At 36.9% G+C, this 19,112-nt stretch overlaps 1 protein-coding gene across 11 annotated transcripts in view; it reads right to left on the reverse strand.

The window, feature by feature from the left end:
• Positions 1–19,112, reverse strand: part of Sarm (sterile alpha and armadillo motif) — a 165,674-nt gene that overhangs the window by 8,259 nt on the left and 138,303 nt on the right. For 9 of the 11 annotated variants that reach the window (XR_013258743.1, XM_077417201.1, XM_077417199.1 and 6 more), the window contains 4 exons: positions 17,146–17,286; positions 13,524–13,774; positions 11,013–11,271; positions 9,504–9,671 (listed from right to left, as the gene is read on the reverse strand). Coding sequence is in view for 10 of the 11 variants with exons in the window: in XM_077417201.1 (XP_077273327.1) it covers positions 9,504–9,671; positions 11,013–11,271; positions 13,524–13,774; positions 17,146–17,286 (819 nt within the window). In the remaining variant the exon portion in view is untranslated. Of the gene's footprint in view, positions 1–1,043; positions 1,250–2,081; positions 2,172–2,562; positions 2,677–9,503; positions 9,672–11,012; positions 11,272–13,523; positions 13,775–17,145; positions 17,287–19,112 lie in introns of those variants that run through there. The other 2 variants (XM_077417203.1, XM_077417204.1) reach the window with 2 other exon arrangements.

The raw sequence follows: 19,112 nt of genomic DNA on the forward strand, positions 1-19,112 counted from the left end.
CGATGTTTGTTACGGAATAATTACCATCTACTGTTAGAGATTCAGAAAAATAAACATCGCTTTGTAATTGAGACCTGTGAAACTTTTTGTTTTAATATTTCGATGCTTTAATTACACCTAATTTTATTTCTTTCGAAAGAAATGAAAAAAATTATCGAGTTCGGTGGCTGCGTAAACTGCGATAAAAATTTGATAGCTCCCTGACACCCTCTGTATAAGCGTTCCGTCGCACTGTACGTTGCAGGGAATTAGCGCATATTATCGACGGTCCACTTATGACGTATATTCGCTAATTTGCAGTAGCGTAATAGCAGACAGGCGATAGCATCTCGCGTACCGAGAGAGTACAACTGTTGCATTGTGCTCGAAATGATGCGATTTTTTTCGGTGTTCTGACACGCAACCACAACACGCACTTCGCGAGCAGTAACGCATAATGACAGATATACGCACTTCTGACATTCTAATCTTTCATCCAACGGTTACTCATCCTGATCGAATAGCGCGAGGAATCGAGAAATCGCGAGAATATTACGCATGCAAACATTTATTTATAGCACATGTATATAAATATATTGTGAACAAAAAGAAAATGTGTAACAATTCTACAGTCCTACATCGTTTTGAATATTTAATATTTTATTATTTAAACAGTTTTGCTATTAAATTAAATTAAATTAGTATCACAGAAAAAATGATAAATACGTATAATAAATAAGTCATTCAAAAATTATTTTGTTATAAAAATCCGATAATATTAAAATATTTAATCATTAAAAAAATTATCGTCACGTTACATTCATTTTTTAATCTGTCATACTTATAAAAAGAATACTTTATCGTTGCAGAGAGAGAGAGAGAGAGAGAGAGAGAGAGAGAGAGAGAGAGAGAGAGAGAGAGAGAGAGAAAGAGAGAAGAGAAGGGAGAAGGAAAGAGAAGGGGAGTACTTTGATGTGAATAATTATAATGTTTAATCGCGATCAAACGGATTTTTGATATAAATAGGCGTCAAACAGCCAATTACACTAAATAGTATTAAATACCCGATATCGACGTCTCGTTTTTATCACTATATCACCGCTCCTCTCTCCAAGTATCGGAAAACACAACGGTACTTTCCCCCTCGAGACTTCGCGATACAATGATCGGGATTGTGGGAAGTGGGAAGGCTCGTCGATCCCGCTCGTTTTGTCTCCTCGCCGGCGCCGTCCTCTTCTCTTCTCGTCCGATTCTCTTCCGACGTATTTCTCTAAATATAATTCGAGCGTGTCGTCACAGCCTGTTACCCGACGCAATTTTACTGCCACATCGATACTACTATCTGCCACCTTGCTTTGCAATTCATGACGTTCCATGATAATACCGAGTGAATGTATTAACGAATGAGAAGAATATTGTCTCGAATTGTCGCGAAAATCGATCTGCGGAGCGCACAGTCGATTGAGAGTAATATGAAACTAACAGAACAATTAATTATATCCGTAATATATCTTTGTGTATCATATTAATATATTAAATTTAAATATATTTCATACTAAAATTGTCTTCAAGATAGGCTTTATTAGCTTCTAAAAGCGCGATTTATTTTCCGAGTTCGAGCAACAAGATCGATTTTTTATCAATTTAATTTTTTTTATAATACTGCTCTTTTCCTATATCCCTGTCTCAATAATTCTTAATTCCGTATATGTATCTTCTTTTTAATTTTTTTCTCGTGGCGTATTTGCACGCATATTTCTTCGAGCAACTTCCCGCTTTTACGAATGACAAACAGTCACAATCGTGCAAGGCCAGCTTTACTTTATTCTTAGATCGGTCGCGTGCGGTATTTTAAAAAATTGCAAATGACGTGAACAAAGGCTCGATTTTAAATACGTGGCATTCCACATGTGGTTCGCTAGCGGATGTTTTCAGAGGTATTTACGTCAACGATGAGCGTGGTTTCATATATTCTCATTAAAATGTTCGACTTCACGGAATCATTTAACAAAGCTACCGGCTTATTATGAGTAATTTATCAAAAATATTATTGGACGCGAACAAAAGAGAAATTTATGAATCGAAACTTTCTCACGACTTACCACACGCGATTGACCGAACCGTTTTCGGTGCAATATTCCACGATGTATCGGCCACGGTGCGCTCATATTTCATCTGAGATTCACATCACTCTTTTAATAAAAAAATCAATAATGATAATTATTTTTCTCAATTACAAAATAAATTATGAGGCTCGAAATAAATATTCTCGTAGAGAGTAATTCATAATTTATAAAAAAAAAAATCCGGAAGAAATTAAAGTATAATTGCCAACAATTTATGCAAAATTATTTTCAAACATTCTTAATCAAATTATTGATTAATAACATTCAATAATCAATCAATTCCTAATAAAAAAAATTTTTTTATTATAATCCTCGTTAAATTATTTCAAATTATTTTTAATTAATCTCGACGAAATTATTTTCAGTCGTCTCTTGAATCAAATCATTTTCAAGCATTCTCAACAGAATTACTTTCTTGTAATTTTTACTTGTAACTAATCTCACACTTATCACGTACGATTCAAAATTTGTCTGACAGCTATTGAGCTCGAACTATAATTGTAAAGTAAATAAAACGTTTCCGATCGAGTCGCAGAAAGCTTTAGATAGATCACCGAGTGTGATGGCAGCGCGACGTAAACTAATCTGGACTGTGCTTAAGTGTGATTCACCACTCGGCGAGAGTTTAATTTCGTTACGCATGAAGCACAGAGAGGGAGAAAAGAAGAGAGGGAGAGAGGGAAAAAGAGAGAGAGAGAGAGAAAGAGAGAGAGAGAGAGAGAGAGAGAGAGACAGAGAGAGAGAAATGCATTTCCTCACGTCAATCGCATAATCAGTGCAGCGGCTTTTTAACAGCGGGTTCCACCGTTGGTGGCTATTTTTCGACTAGTCTAGAAATAGTTCACGAGAGCGAATCATTCTCGCGAATGACTCGGTCGCTTTCAAATTCGTATATACTCGCGAACGGGGACGGCACTAAACACGAATTTTGATACCTCGATCGTGATTTTAACGATCACGCCTGCATTCTCAGCGAAAAGTCATCGTGAACGCGACTTGTGATTAGATACATTGCAGATATTACGGTAGAATAAATTGTAATTACAACATTTGTTTCACCGTGCATGTGGAATGTATTTCCATAATTAGATTGATAATCGTTCAATTAACGTAATTGTAAATCTGCAATAATTTCGCGATCATTATTTAAAGTACTTAATTAAAGTACTAGGTACAACTATTAGGTAATATACTATATTAGATAATAGTATAATTGTGTTCATTATATCTTTTATGTGAGTACATCGATAAAGTGCATGACTTTTCTCGGTTTATATAACATTTGACGTACGATTTAAAAATGCGGCATATATTTCTTGTTTTTATATTAAATCATTAAATAGCTGAAATTCGATTATCGCATCGATATATCAAAGTTCGACGATCCACTCCGCTTTGTTCTCAAGAATAACGAGGCAAAAGTCGAGGTCAAAGTCTTTCGCGATTATATAATATATACGATAAATCTATAAATACCATCACTCCATTACTCCACAAATTAACTTCATCATCGTAAACTCAATAGCAAACCGAATTTCCAATAAAGAGACACCGCCACTCGTATTGTAATCTTACGGCTGATTTTGCCGCGAATGCGCAAAGCGCTTATCAATCTCTTATCATTCGCGTCACTCTTATCGCTCGATTCAACGAAGTCGATCTCTATTTCTTTTCTCTTTTCGGGAAAATCCTCGCGTGTCTCTGGCGACGCGTCCTTGAAATCGTGGCGTCTCGCGGTCGACTAATTATTTAACTACCGCGAACGCTCGCTCTATTTCGGTTACGTCTCCCGACGTAAGTATCGGTGACACTTAACAGTATATTCGTAATCGCAGTCTTTTGGCACGTCTTCCGACCTCTCACCGAAATCTGAACGATGATCTCACGTCGCGCGTTACGTCGAATCGCGTCGCTGAATGAAACAGCAAACTAAACAACAACTCTGTCATCGCCGGCAAGATGCACGGACTCTATTTTAACGTCTTCTGCTGTTCCGCACACCGCACGTCTCGGAAACTCGGAACAATCCCGAACCTAATAGCACCGCGCTTCAAGACAGCTCGAAGCTAGTCTGGCGCGAGAGCTGCAACGGATCTCGTCTCTCCTCTCGTATTAATTGCGAAACGAAAGAAGAGAGACCACTTCGCGCGATCCAACATCGAAAAAGACTATCTATTATCTTCGCGACCTGAAGGTCGAAAAGTAGGACGTTTGATTTAAAGGATCGAGATCGTCGTTACCATTTGCGACGCGACATGGTCTCCCAAGATCCGAGGACGAGGATGGTCACGCCGCATCGTGTCGCTATGGGGCCTCGGACCCGGGAAAAGGCCCCCCCGCGTCAGCAGCCTCGATAATTGCTGTCCCATACAACATTCAAGCAACTAACCGACCGACCTACCGACCGACTGACGACCAGCAATGTCGCGAACGAACTGCTCCTTCGCGGGGGTAGCGGATTATCGACCCGGGGGGTTGTGACGAGAGGCCACTTTCGCACTCGGTCATCCCCGTGACTACCATTTCCCCCTTCTCCACGGTTTTGCTATGGAAACCAGGGCGACGTCTTCGCGAAAGTAGAAAAAGAAGTAGGAAAATGTAAATGATCTTCGCAACAAACTTTGGTTTTGGTAAGGATAGTTCGAATTCTTTGCGCCTTTGGACAAAATAGTTTGTATTATATCTTGAAGAATTCTACCTTCTCTTTCTATTCTTTGATGAAGTCCTTGTCTAATTACATTAATTCAGTTAGAATTTTCGATGTTTGAAAAACGCATGCTTACTTCAAAATGTAACACGAAATTTCTAACAACTGATATTGCAATATCGTTTTCAAACTGATCTTGTCTTTAAATTTTGAATAGACCACATGTTAAACGATCACCATTTATCTTAATTTCACGAAGTTAGATTTTACGAACGTCATGTTGCAGTTCTAGGAATTACTCGCGTTGCTGTAAATGGGAAATCCTTCTTTAGTTGTTCTACTGTTCAAGTCGCATGTTGACGCGCAATCTCCAACATGAGTTGCATAACAAGTTACTAACACAGTACAGTGAGATATAGATATACGAGTGTACACAAATTTTATGTAAATTTAAATTTTTAGACTTTTTTATGTTCTTCGCGGCAAATAAATTATCTTGCAGGCTGCCAGAAGCTTTAAAAATACTCAAAATAAGACGAATAACTATAAAGAAAAAACTTATTAAATGACAAAGTTATTAATTGGCGAATCTTTTTATCAACAAGCAGGCTTATAGAATATCATGCCTGTTTGCTCCAATAGTGAGAGAACATCGAAGACGTTGTTCTTCACTCAAGTCTGGCGGCATCTGTCGGGAAAGCTTTCAAGCCGCGAATAGTGTAGAGATAAGTCAAAGTGTAACGGGACGTATTGTGTGCTTTTATCAGGCATGTATACAGGGTGTTCCTCATTTTAATTTATTACGCGCGCGTGATCGTATACAATTCGCGGCAAATTGCCTCCGAAACATAAATGGCTCTCGCAAGACATGTCTAGCTGATTGTTATTTAAAATTTCGCGTAATTTTGCAAATTAGACGGGGAGATGACTCGTGACAAGATTGCGAAGCGTACGAGAGAACTGATTCGCGTACTGACACAGGCGTCGCAAGGCCGACACGTGGGGTCAAGGACAACGTGGCGCGTAAAAAAAAAGAGGAGAAATAATGACCGTACACACCCACGAACGAAGTAGCACGCAACCGTCCGCGATTTTCGAGTGGAGAGAGTTCGCATCTTTTTGTTCCACGATGATTCATTTTCCTTCCGAGCCACAGTCGGGCTTTTTTGCTGCCGGTCGAATCTACCTACGCGATTCACGCGAAGATGCGATCAACGAAGAAACGTTCGTGCGTTTGGAAGATTAATTATTTCTTTTTTGTAATCAAAATAATGCAAAATGTAGTATTTGGAAAATTATATATTTTTTGTGACTGCACATTAATGTGGATTAAAAATGAAAGTAATGCATACAATGTGTGGAATATGCGCGACCTGAAGATTTGAATTGTTTAAACGATGAGATAAAGGTAACATGGAATATGTAATTTAGGAGATAGTTTCAACATTTCTTTCATTTTAAAATAGTTCAGAATGTATATAAATGTATAAAGAGTATCAACCATTTTTATGTAATAAAAAATTTTTATAAAATACAGTACTTGTAATCTTTTAAACTCGATATAAACATAAAGATATTCTATTTTTGTTAAGGAAGAATTTTATTTAAATCTTAGTAAAATTTCAATAGTTTAGAATTTAAAATTTAAGTTACGTATCTAATTGTACAGTCTAAGACATACATACATATACATATGTATATAATTAACAAAATAGTTTTTTATTAGAATACTGAATAAGTATTACATCCCTTAATATGCATACGTGGGTCTACGGCGTCCAAGCTAAAATGATATATGCTCGTAAAACTTGCAAGAGCCTGCCAGAAAATATTATATAAACAAAGTTTATCAAAATTACTAGAAAATCGTCAACTATATTGTATAGACAGATGTTTCATGAATTTTTTCAGATTTTTTAAAATACTCTAAGGTATAATAGCGTCGAACGTGACAGACCCACGTGTGCACTTAGAAGGTATCGAAAAAAGGTATGCACATTAAAAGGGATATATATACTACATTAATAATTTTCAATAATAATTTTTTCCAAATTTAACCCTTAAAGCGCACATGGGGTGTAGGATACCTCACTCCGAACTTTGTGCTCTGATAAGTCCCATTAAAATGTCTTTTTCAATAATTTTTTAAACAATGTTAATTTTAAGAAATCGCTATAACTTTTGTTTATCCTTAAAATACATGACTTTAACTTCATTCAGAAATTTTTATGCATTAAAATAGTCAATAGCGTCGTTACAGTACATACTTAAAGACACTGGGGTATCTCATACCCCCAGTGCGCTTTACGTAATTTTTCGGAGGTGTGCGCTTTAAGGGTTAAAAGTATACGATTATTTTCTGTTACAGTTCTTTCAATTTTTATTTTTTATTCATAGAGAAAGATCACGAGTACCTAGATCTGTGGGATAAATTCTGCACCTCAGAGTCGTGAAAGCTCGATTCTACCGGGTGACCCGTATTGCGCGTCGAAGGAGCTTTCGTTTCGTGATTATTTACGCCTGGCGGCGTGTCGTCATCTAAATTTAGACGAATTCAGCTAGGTCGGCTACTACGTGACTCTTGAGTCAGCAGCATGCGAATTTCTGAACGCAAGCCAAAGACGACTCCTCGTATCGAACGACACGTCGTCTCACGATTACACGAGACCGTCCCGCGAAGCTATCCGCCTATCGCGATGTCTAGGTTCGTGCGTATACCTCGCGCGGTAGCGCGCGCCTCTTTTGCGAAATCACTGCCTTGGCCGATAGTCAAGGCCGTGATTGCGGCCGTTATAGAATGAGAAATCGCAACTCTTCGACTCGCGTTACTCAGCGAAAATGTTATGCGATTTCTGCAAGGTGAAGATGCGCCACGAGTCGCATTCAAGTGCAACTTAACTTACTTACTTGATTTCTCGTTTATCGTTGTATTTAAATCCAGCTCAAATAAAATTACCAGTTAGACGATATGACATTTTTTTCATTCGTAAAATGTATGTGTCATTTTCGCCACTAATATATATTAGAGCACGATAGTCACTCCAAAAGAAAGTTGTCACTAATTTGAATAAATGCGGGCATTCATAAGATAGGAGTGAATTTTTCACTAATATGTTAGAGCGCGATAGAAATTTTTAGAGCAGCTACTTTAACGGAGTGACACAATCTCACTCTAAAGCTACAGTGAATTATGATTCACTACTGATAAAGGACTCTAAAAGAATAAAATTTTCACTCGAAATTGTAAAGTAACATAATTCACTCCTATGGATAGTGATTTACTGCACTCGAAAAGAGTGCCCTTTCATCACGCAAATGGAGTGCGACTTCACTCCAACTTATAAAGCAATTTCATTCTTTCTTAGAGTAGCGAAGTGCATAAGGCTCAGTTTTCACTTTTCGTTACACTTTCATTTTACTCGTTTTAAGTGATATTTCACTCTTCGACTTTTAGAGAGAAGCTATCAAATTATTTCTATTGAGTCACAAAGGTGTATTCAGAAATCGTTTCAACAAGATACAACAATCGATTTAATCGCAAAATCCGCATGTTAATTTCGTCGATTGTAATTTTGTCACGCGAGAAAAAATCTCGACGTCTTAAAATCTTGATGGACTTCAGATAAACGCGCTCCCATAAGTTTCGCCTTCATTCATCGAAGATTCTCGTTAGTCGTTTTAGAAACCACAGGGATAAATCGAGAGACTATTCGCGATGCACAACGCGCAGTTTCCATTTTAGCGCGCGACAAGGCCCTACCGGTACCGTTGTGGAAAACGCAACGTACGCACGTGTCAACGACCTCCGGCAATCGCGCCTTTACTCGCGCGGCTTTCCACACGCGAACCTAGTGCCAAATTATTCGGCCGCGCCCACAGGGAGTCTTTCTCTCGGTCCTTTTGTTATCCACACGAGAAAGGTCAGGCTTACGGAGAGCGAGAGCGCCTCGACGACCCATCGAGGAGAGTCTTCGTCCACCCACGTTCCGACTTTTAATTCGGACCGCCGCATTGTTTACGAACGCGCGGGTCTTTGACCACAAGAGGAATCGTAATGCACAGCTCTACCATGACACCGATCGCGTCTGTACTTACGCCGCGCCGGGCCGGAAGTAATAAGCACGGAGAGTATAGTTTTACATAATCGTGGCTTTCTCAGCGAGTGCGTTTTCTGATGTTTATTCGCAACGGGATAAAATTTATTTTTCTTGCTCTTTTTATATATCGGTTACTTTCTATCTATATATATCATTTTAATAATATTTACCTATATATTTATATTCATTTCCATTACCTCTCTGCATTTATTTTTTTATTTTTTTTTTACATGCTTTTCGTACTCTCTAAACTCATTGAGTAGTTTCGCCACTAATATATTAGAGTGATTGCGATAGTCAGTTAAAAAAAAAGTTGTTACTCTTATTTGAGTTAAATGCGGACACTCATAAGGTATAAGAGTGAATTTTTCACTCAAACTTTTAGAGCGGCTACTCTACCGGATCTCACTCTAAAGCTATAATGTCGATTCAATAAAGATCGACTGATAAATGACTCTAACACAGTAAAATTTTCACTTTTCGTTACACTTGCATTTCACTAGTTTTGAGTGATATTTCACTCTTTGATTTTTAGAAAGTACAAACGCCCTATGTCTTTTATTAAGCATTATGCAACAATGATATTCCAGCGTGATGCTCCAGGAACGTTTAATGGAGCATCCTTTCATTTATTCAAGTATAAATATCACTCACCCTCGCAGCAGCGACGCTCTTCTCCGCCGAGACACCGTCCAGCTCGACGCGCGCCCTCGCCGCCGTCGCGGCGCTCTGCTCCTTGTACGAGACATCGCCAGCTTGCAAAGCCCTCATCTCTGCACTATTCGCCGTCGCTTTCTCGGCGCTAAATCCATCCGTGACGACCTGATAACAAAAATAAAAAATAATTCGATTTATTAGACGCGAGGGTAGAGTAAAAGCCGGCAAATCAATCTGAAATATCGTGATGCACGACGCCAAGTCTCGACGCTTTCCCGCGCACGATACCCAAGGATAGGACTCGCAGTCCTTGACCTAGACTACCTGGAGGAAGCCACACCTCGGTTGCCAGCCATTCGCTACGCGTTTAAACATTATCGCTGATGTTCGCAATGTGTAACGTTTATCGAACGCCGCGATTCGCTCGGCAAATCCGAGCTAAATCAATCGCAATTCTTATCAAATACGTATTTTTAGGTACGCGTTATTTTGCGGGCAGCCTCGCTGAATAGCTCGGCGAGGTCACGTGCTGATAACGTGCGCAAGATCGACTCCGTTTTCAAATTCATTGAAATTCAGTATCACAACACAGTAAAAAATAATACGTAATTTTAACATTTTTTACATGTCCCGGAAAGTCCGCTCTAAATTTTAAGTTAAAATGACTCATTCATCGTGTGTTACTTGTTGACAAATTAGAAATGTTAATAAATTGACATTATACTTTATATTTATATTCGTTCTTTTGACTTTATTTTTCAACTTATATTAACACATAATATTGATTTTTTTACCGATTTTACTTGAATTATGTGTAATAGAAACAGTTAATTTTAGTCAATTTAATTATTTTGTGTGTCAAAGTTTACGATTATTTGAAAATTTACTTTAACTTTTATTTATGTGTTAAAATAACTTTAAGACGTGTTGATTTTTTAAAGTAATTGTGTTAAAAGAACTCAAAATAATATTTAATTTCTGAATGACATATATAAAGTGTTAAGTTATCACGTTGACATAAATGTAACACATGAAAATGTTAAGAAAATAATAACATAGCTGTTGTATGTTAATTTTACATTGAAATAATAATCAAATCTTGGTAACACAAGAAAATTTTAACATATGGACCGCTATGTACACACAATTTTTTACTGTGAATAAATTGATAAACAATTTATATCTTGTTGTAATTATTATTTTCATGTATCGTATTTTATCTTCATTTTAGTAGCATATTTTTCTACATGATTCTTGATATCATTTTTTAAACAAAATTTTCAAAATTGTTCCTTACATCGATATGAGTATCGTAATTATTATTTCTATTTACAATAAAAATAAAAATCATATTCGGGATTTTATTTATACCGCGATTACTATCGTATTATTTATTAATTATTCCTAATAATGTAATAATATATGTAAAATCTTGACAATTATTAGTATATAAGTGCTAATCGAAAGATGCCGAAGATATATGAAGACAAGGAAAGCATTGCTCACCTTTGTTTTCGAGGCGCTGGTCATTTTCTTCTGTTCGAACTTCATAGTTTCCTGACCGGTAGGTAAGTTTGCCATGTTCGGTATGTTTATCGGCGGGCTTATGCTGTGATGAAGATTGTTCAGCGAATTCAGAGAACTCAACTGGGACGGAGAACCGCCTGCCAACGTGACAGCATCGGTGACAGGCGGCGGCGTGTCCGGATCCGGAAAAGTCACCAACGGCTCCGTGAGATCGGTCTCTTCTGGTCCACTGCCATCTCTGCAGAATCGACAAAAAGAATTCATGAACTATAACGCCTTTAATTTCTGATATATTTTTATTTCCAGAGAATTCGGTTAAAATTGAACGTGAGTGAATAACTGACAATATTTTATTACATTCTAAGATAAAATTCTTTCTGATTAAAAATGAAAAAAAATATATAGGTGATAATTAGAATAATTATATAAAATAAAAATTAAATTAAATTAGATAAAATAGATTAAAAAATAAACTTATATATATCCCCTTTTCCCCAAATATATAAAAAAAAAATTTACAGGACAAAAAGTAAGATACTATGTTACGCAAATTTTAAATATTTTGAAAATTATAATATATTTCTGATTTCTTGAAAAATAAGAAAGACACACATTATATTCTATTTTTTATTTGCAAAAGCTGATTTTCTTTAAAAAAAAAGCTTTAAACAAAGGAATTTCGTTCTCTATTTCATTATCAATTTTTGCATGTAAAATAATTATCTCTCTACTTGTATCAATTTAAACCATTAATAATGAATGCGTTTATAAAAGCGCTTCGCCGATGAAAAATGCTTATCATACAATAGTATAAGTTTTATACAGATTAACAAATTAATACATTCGTACATTGTTCTTTATCCATGTTTCCGCTGTTATAAAACACATAACGGGACAATATTAATATTGATTTGTGTTAGTACTTAATTACATCCCAGGGACTCATATTGCAAGCTTCCCATGTTTCGGTGTAAGGTCTTTACGACTTGGAAATTCTCAACCTCTCGAAGTACGTATCGACAATTTCTTAGTTCTTTAACTATTTAATAGAGACTTTTGAAGAATGGATGAAAGCAATAGAAGAAATGAGACGAAATGGAGGAGGGAGGAGAATAGGAAAAGAAGAAAGAGGATCCAACAATTAACGAAAGAGGACCGAAGAGGACGAGACAGCGAAAAGGATAGAAGAAAAATATGTCTATAAAAATTATATGTAACATAATGTACGTAAATCTTAAGTTATTGTAAATTGGATGTACAGGGTTGGGTACGTCCCTACAAAACGCCCTTTTAGACCCCTTGGGGTAATAAAGTATCATTTCTATCTATCTAGAGACTTTTGAATTGCGGAATCAATTTCTTGAGCGCTTCTGGTGTATCTTCGAAGTTTCGTACCCTTGCGTAGTCTCCTATATCTTATAATTATATAAATTCTTACGCTTTTTATTGAAATAAGCTTTGTAACTTTGTGACTTTTCAATGTTCTCTTTATAGCCTTTGCTTTCATTATTGTTCTAGATCGCAGTTTTTGTTATTCGTTATATATCAATTCGTTCTAAATACTCAACTATTACAACCACTATAATCGCAACAAAATATTATCTTACATTTCAAAGTATGTACTTTGTCGTTTTATGTAAAACGACACTTGAGCAATGTGTTAAAAATAATCTGACCGCCGCGAAAATAGCATGCAAATCGAAATTATGTGTTGACGCGCTTTAGAGCTTTCAGTTGTGAAAGCTTTAGTTAGCGAACCCTAAACGGGAGTCTGAATTTTTAGAAATCGAACAAAATAAATCACTGAGCTTTTAGTAACTGAAAGTTGAAGAAGTAACTAAAAATCGAAAAATCTCCAAATTTTTACGAGAAGATGGGGGAGAGGAGGGTAAATGATTCTTTAAATTATTACTAACAATTAAAGTGATTAAAACTTTCAAATTTTTGATTAATTCGGTTAAGACGAATTCTTGGTTACCAATTATCATTTCAATACTTCACTTTTATAATAACAAAAATGTTATCATTTGATGCTTTACATTCTAACGAAACCTTACAAAAATAAGAAACATTGAAATAATCTATCATTTAACACAATCCAAAAGTAAAGATATGTTTTTATAAATTATTATGTAGATAGTATAAAATTTTAAAATATAACTGCGTCAAAACAGCCAAGAAACACATTGCAATAGTGACATTAGATTCGTCACGCTGGCAAACTCGAAGATACTCTAAAAATACCAATCATTTCTACGAAAAAAGCACGCGAAATGGACACGTCGTTTTTACGAAACACTTATGTTGCATGTGTTCGTTAAAAACTCCTTCAAGAACGTCAGATTTTCCCACAATGAGCACTGTTTCATCAACAATCCAAAGAGCCGTTGTGTATAGTTCGAGAATATATATATTAGGTCTTATCTCTCAAGGTTTCTTTCAAAGATTAGATCTATCCCCGGAGTTCAATTTATTTGAGAATAAACTCACCTGTCCACGAGGTTCTCCATGCTGCTGCGCAGCCGTTGTGAAAAATTGGTCGAGATGTTCTTCATCTCCGAGATGCCGCGCTTGAGCTCCGTCAGGTCGCTCTTCATGGAGCTCGCCTTCATCTCACTCGACGAGGACGAGGTGAGAATCCTCTGCGAGGACTTGGCCACCCGGCTGCTCGTGCTGCTGCTGCTAGTGCTGGTACTGGTGCTGCTACTACTCTGGTGTTGGCTCTGATTTGTCGTCAGCATCTGCCGAGTCAAAAGCCGTTTTCGTTCTATTTAAGATCCGCGTAAGATGATTCACTCGCTTCGGACCTCCCACCCGAATTCTATCTCTATCTCCGTTTCCTCTTTTCTGTGTCTTTCTATTAGATATACCTAGTTTGTCATATAGTCAGATTATTTATTAAGTTTCTAGATTTTGTTTTAAATCTTTTTTAAAGACAATCTCACACAATCAGACTTATTTTTCTCTTTCTCTCTTTTGCATTTATATCATATCTATACCTTTTATATTTATACAAAATAAATCAAAAAAATTTGTTCAATTTTTTTATTATTGTAAAAGTTATATAGCTAGAAAGAATAAATTTTCTTATCGGCCTAACATTCGGATAAGTATAAAATTTCTTGTAAATAAAAACCACATAATATATTTTTTATATGCAGGTGATTTATCTTATCCCATGCCTATTCCGCTTTTTTTTTACTAACTGTTTTAATAACATAATTAATATTTTTTCGTCGTTAACTCAGTTCGACAAACGCGATAAGATTTTTACACCAACCTTTTTATTTTACGAACCAAAGTCAGACGGTTCGCCTCGTACAAATGAGAAATACGGTTCAACTGAACGATTCTTCGAGAGAGCAAATGAGAAAGGTTTAAAGGGAAAAATGTAAACAGCATCCGCAGTAGAGCCACAGCGATGACTGCTGGCGATGGGCCAGCAGTCATTACGAGGTACGAGTTGACTCGGCCAAGCCTGGAGACGAAAAAGGGCCCGGTAAATTTAGAAAGAGGCAACGTTCTCTCGAAACGACGAGAGAAGGGACCTTGAAACGCAGCACCAAGGTTCACCGAGATTGCGCGGAATTAATCTTCAACTAGAAAAATATGTACGTGGGCGGGCCACATTGCGTAGTAAATGCCTACAGTCGTTCGAGCGATCGCCTCTGATTGCTCGATGATCGGAGATGGTCTGACAAGTGGTTTTTTTTCCTCCCGAGACGCGCGCAGCCACTTTGATCGCGACATGTGTCACACGTCGTCGGCGCATGCATGAAAATACGCACACAACGCATTTAAAACCAAATGAATAAATCCACCTTTTAACTCTGAATCCGATTTGCCTTTGCGATCTGATGCAATATAAAAGATCCGGTAAACGAGAATATATACTTTATTGTTACTTTTAATCTATGCTTTATGATTCACGTTTCCAAGAAATTTCGACAGAGATGTGCCTATCAATTATTCTATTTCCATCTCTATATCGGTAATATATTGCGCAGCATGGCAACCAACTTTTGTTACCTTGGAAGTTTGATAAAGAGACTAAAAGTGTAATATGCGTTAATTATAATTTTGAATTTTTCATCTAATTTTTTAAATTAATAATCAAATGTTAAAAATCAAGCTTTCTGAAATCTTGTGGTCTGCAAAACGAAGAAATAAATTAGATGAGAATGTGAATGGAAAGTGTCGCCAGTCAGGCGAATCGGTTGACTCGCGCGAGCAGTGACGGCGATCATTATTTTAAACGTTTTTCAGCGGATCGCCAGTGATAGAAACGTGACATGTGAATAATTCCACCGTGTCCACTTTCAGGAAATTCGTCTCAGGTGTGGGCGTCGGAGGCGCCACGACACTTCACGTGGCTGACGCAGACGAGACGGGATAAGAAGATAGATTAAAGGCCGCGTAATCTTCGCGCGTAAACCCCTCGGATTAGAAGACACTTCGCGAAGAAGGTGACAATTGTGTTTTCCTCGAAGCACCGAGGCCAAATAAATATTGCAACATGTCGCGACTCGTTTCTGCTGAGCGTCCATGACAAAGATGCAAAATGTGCGAAAATGCGCGTAGTGTAGGGGCCTCCGAGTTTCGGTTCTATTGAAAAATTACAATCGCCTGTGTAAAAGACTCGATTTATTCGGCACTGCAAATCCAAGTGTGTTATTTTAACTGAAGCTCTTCTTACACATTTCTTGCCGTTTTAAATCCCGTCATTTGACACGATTGAACGTATTGAGTTTTAATTTAATACTCTAGTAAAAAATTATGTGTTTAATTTAACACATTTCACATGTCCCAACTTATCCACTCTAATTTTTATGTTAATTTAACAGAAAGCAAATAGGCACAAGTAATATCTATGTGAGAAATTAACACAAAATTGTAACACATGGACGCTATCTGGAAGCAAAGTTTATGTTAAATTAACATATTTATAATGTTAAATTTAATTAAAATAAAATGTTCTTATATTAAATGTTATTCTTTCTTTTCACTTTTTCTTGCAAGTAGACAGCGATATCTCTAATATTGTATAACTTAAAATATATCTAATATTGTATAACATAAGAAAATGTCGATTTAACAGATGAAAACTCTTATAAAGAGGAAAGTAACACAATTTAGGTGTTCATTTTAACACATAAAATATGTCACCAAGAATTCGTGGATTTACATGTAAATTGTGTTATTTTTACTCTAGAAACGTTCAATATGAACTTAACGCACACTACAAATCCAAGTGTGTTATTTTTACACGCATAAACGTCCAAAAATGACATTAGACTGAAGCTCTTTTCACATGTTTCTTTATGTGTTAAATTAATTACGTCATTAAAGTTAATACGTTCATATTAAATGACGTGATTTAAAACGACAAAAAGTGTGTGAGAAGAGCTTCGGTTAAAATAACACATCTGGATTCGCAGTGCAGAAAAGTCAAAATAACACAATGACAATATGTTATATTAACACCAGTGTATGTTGAAAATTTAACACAAAAATTTCTACATGGATAGAAATCCACTTAAATACAAAATGTTTTTTACCGTGTACGACTGACCGTGTTAAATGACGTTAAATTACGTATATACACATAAAAAAACATGTAGAAAGAGCTTCAGTCTAATGTATAATTTTTAGACGTTTACACGTATAAAAATAACACACTTGGATTTGCAGTGATCCAGTATAATGGATTTAACGCAATTAATAAATTCGATAATAAAAAAAGCATGTAAAAGTGCAATTCTCGATTTAGATTCAAAATTCACGCTTCGGTAAAAACTCCTTTTATCTCACTGATCTTTTTATTTCGTAAAAAGACCCGTCATCCGGGGGACTTGAGGTTTACACAGATGGATTTTTAAATTCATTTCGACACGCTTCGCGCACGTGTCAATTAGCAGTAAAATACGGAGAATATATCGCGCGAGGATTCAACTCCTGCGGAAATACAAGTGACGGAAATACAAGTGACGCGTCTTCCTATTTTTCAAAGAATCGCGACAACGTCCCGCAGCGTCGCGGTCGGGAAGCACGCGCAAATATTTGATAGTCAAAGAGAGAAAGACAAGAAAAGTTCGTGTCTGGAGATAATCACCTGCGACGACGTAGTGGTGACCTGCGGATGATGGGTGACGTGATGCGTCCTGCCGGTCACCAGGTTGTTCTTCTTCTGAAAGTTCTCCATGACGGTCTGCATGTCCCCGTTTTCGCCTCCCTCCGCCGGGAACTCCGACATCTGCAACATAATATTATCGTCAAAATAGATCATACGAAACCAAGATACTCTCTAAGTCTCATAGGCTGGTATTCACATCAGTCTTCAAGACCGTCTTAAGTAATGTCTTAAGACGCTAATACGGCTCTGTGATTGGTTCATGACATCTTAAGATTGAACTTAAGACGGTCTAATAACTATGAATACCGGCCATAGACCGGTTTCGGCACTAATATATTAGATTATTAGAACATGGAAAGAACGGTTTTGCTAAAGTATCTAAAAATTTAGCTATAGATATACAGATCTGAAGATAATTTTGCACCATCAAAATAATTATGGCAGGTCGCTGAAGTACGATGATAATGCTGTAAAAAATTTTGACATTTTAGCAATCAGTTTAAGTGTTCTACATAATTATTTTGATAATGCAACAAAATTATTTTCAGATCTGTATCTAGTTAAATTTTTAGCTATTTCAGCAAAACCGTTCTTTCCGTGAATAATTGCGATAGTCACTCCAAAAGAGAGAGTTGTCACTCTATAATAATTAAGTAAATGCGAGCCTTCATAAGGTATAATATAAAGAGTGAATTTTTCACTCAAATTTTCAAAGCGGCTACTCTATTACCGAAGTGATACGATCTCACTCTAAAGCAGTCACTAAAGATCGACTGATAAAATAACAGAGTGAATTTCCTATTTAAAATTGTAAAGTGATAGGTATATTAACTCACTCCTATGGGCAATGATCTACTGCACTCGAAAAAAGTGCCTTTTCACTCAAATGGAGTGATGCGATCTCGCTCCAACTCATAGAGTGCAATTTTACTCTTTTTTAGAATAATAAATCACTCCAAGTGCACAGGCTCAATTTTTGCTTTTCGTTACACTTACATTTTACTCGTTTTAAGTTATATTTCACTCTTCGACTCTTTTTTAGAGAGTATATAAACATTTATTTTACTTGTAACGGATGAGATGTATTAACGATCGCGCGCACGAATGTGTTTTAATTGCGCGTTAATTAAATCGGCGGAGGAATTCGCCGACTGCTAGGACCTAATAATAGGCCCTGGGAAATAATTGGCAGCTCGAGCTTGGCAAGACCAGAGAGACTAGCGAGAGTCGCGCAGCGAGTTCGCGTCGGACCAGGTCGCACGGGAGTATACGCGCTAAGTGTGCGTAAACGGGCGAAATATGTAAAACGAGCCCACGCGCGCGTACGTTAATAAAAAGCTTGATCGAGAAATGCACGATCGAACCCGGATCTCTCGGAGTAAAACGCTCCGATTCCTAAAGGTGATCAAGCTTTCTAGTCTCGGCGTGGCGCGCCGATTCCCCGTTTACGTTACGGCAGAATACTATAAGCTCGTATGGCGGAAATACCATCGGGAATGATCGAGGCCGCTCGAGGTCGATATAAACGTTCGATAAAACTCGTCCGACAGTTGCACTTCGCCATTATTCAGCCTGCATACGATTATTACGTAACTCGAAACGGCTTCAGCTGAAAAAGCTAGCGAGAAAATTTCGTAGCGAGTAATTAATAGGTGGAGCTATGCAAACAAATGTAAATGTGACGTTTAAAAATGATCCTTTTTGTTTTCTTCTTTGTGGTCAGCATCGAATATTTATGCTTTTGCATAACTTTTAATTTATTACACACTGTATAAATTGTAGGCGATCAACGAGAAAACAAGATATTTAAGGTAGTCGTCTCGTCAGGGCATGTATCAGATAAAGTTTTCGAGTTCGGATTTTATATCAAATTATATGATCAGCTTTGCAGTCGATTTTTTCTGTGGCTCCTTACCGACTATTTACTCTAGAAAATCGATCTCGAA

Source organism: Temnothorax americanus, unplaced genomic scaffold (genome assembly GCF_048541705.1).
Source record: "Temnothorax americanus isolate GAGA-0224 unplaced genomic scaffold, ASM4854170v1 Scaffold48, whole genome shotgun sequence".
Lineage (NCBI taxonomy): Eukaryota > Metazoa > Arthropoda > Insecta > Hymenoptera > Formicidae > Temnothorax > Temnothorax americanus.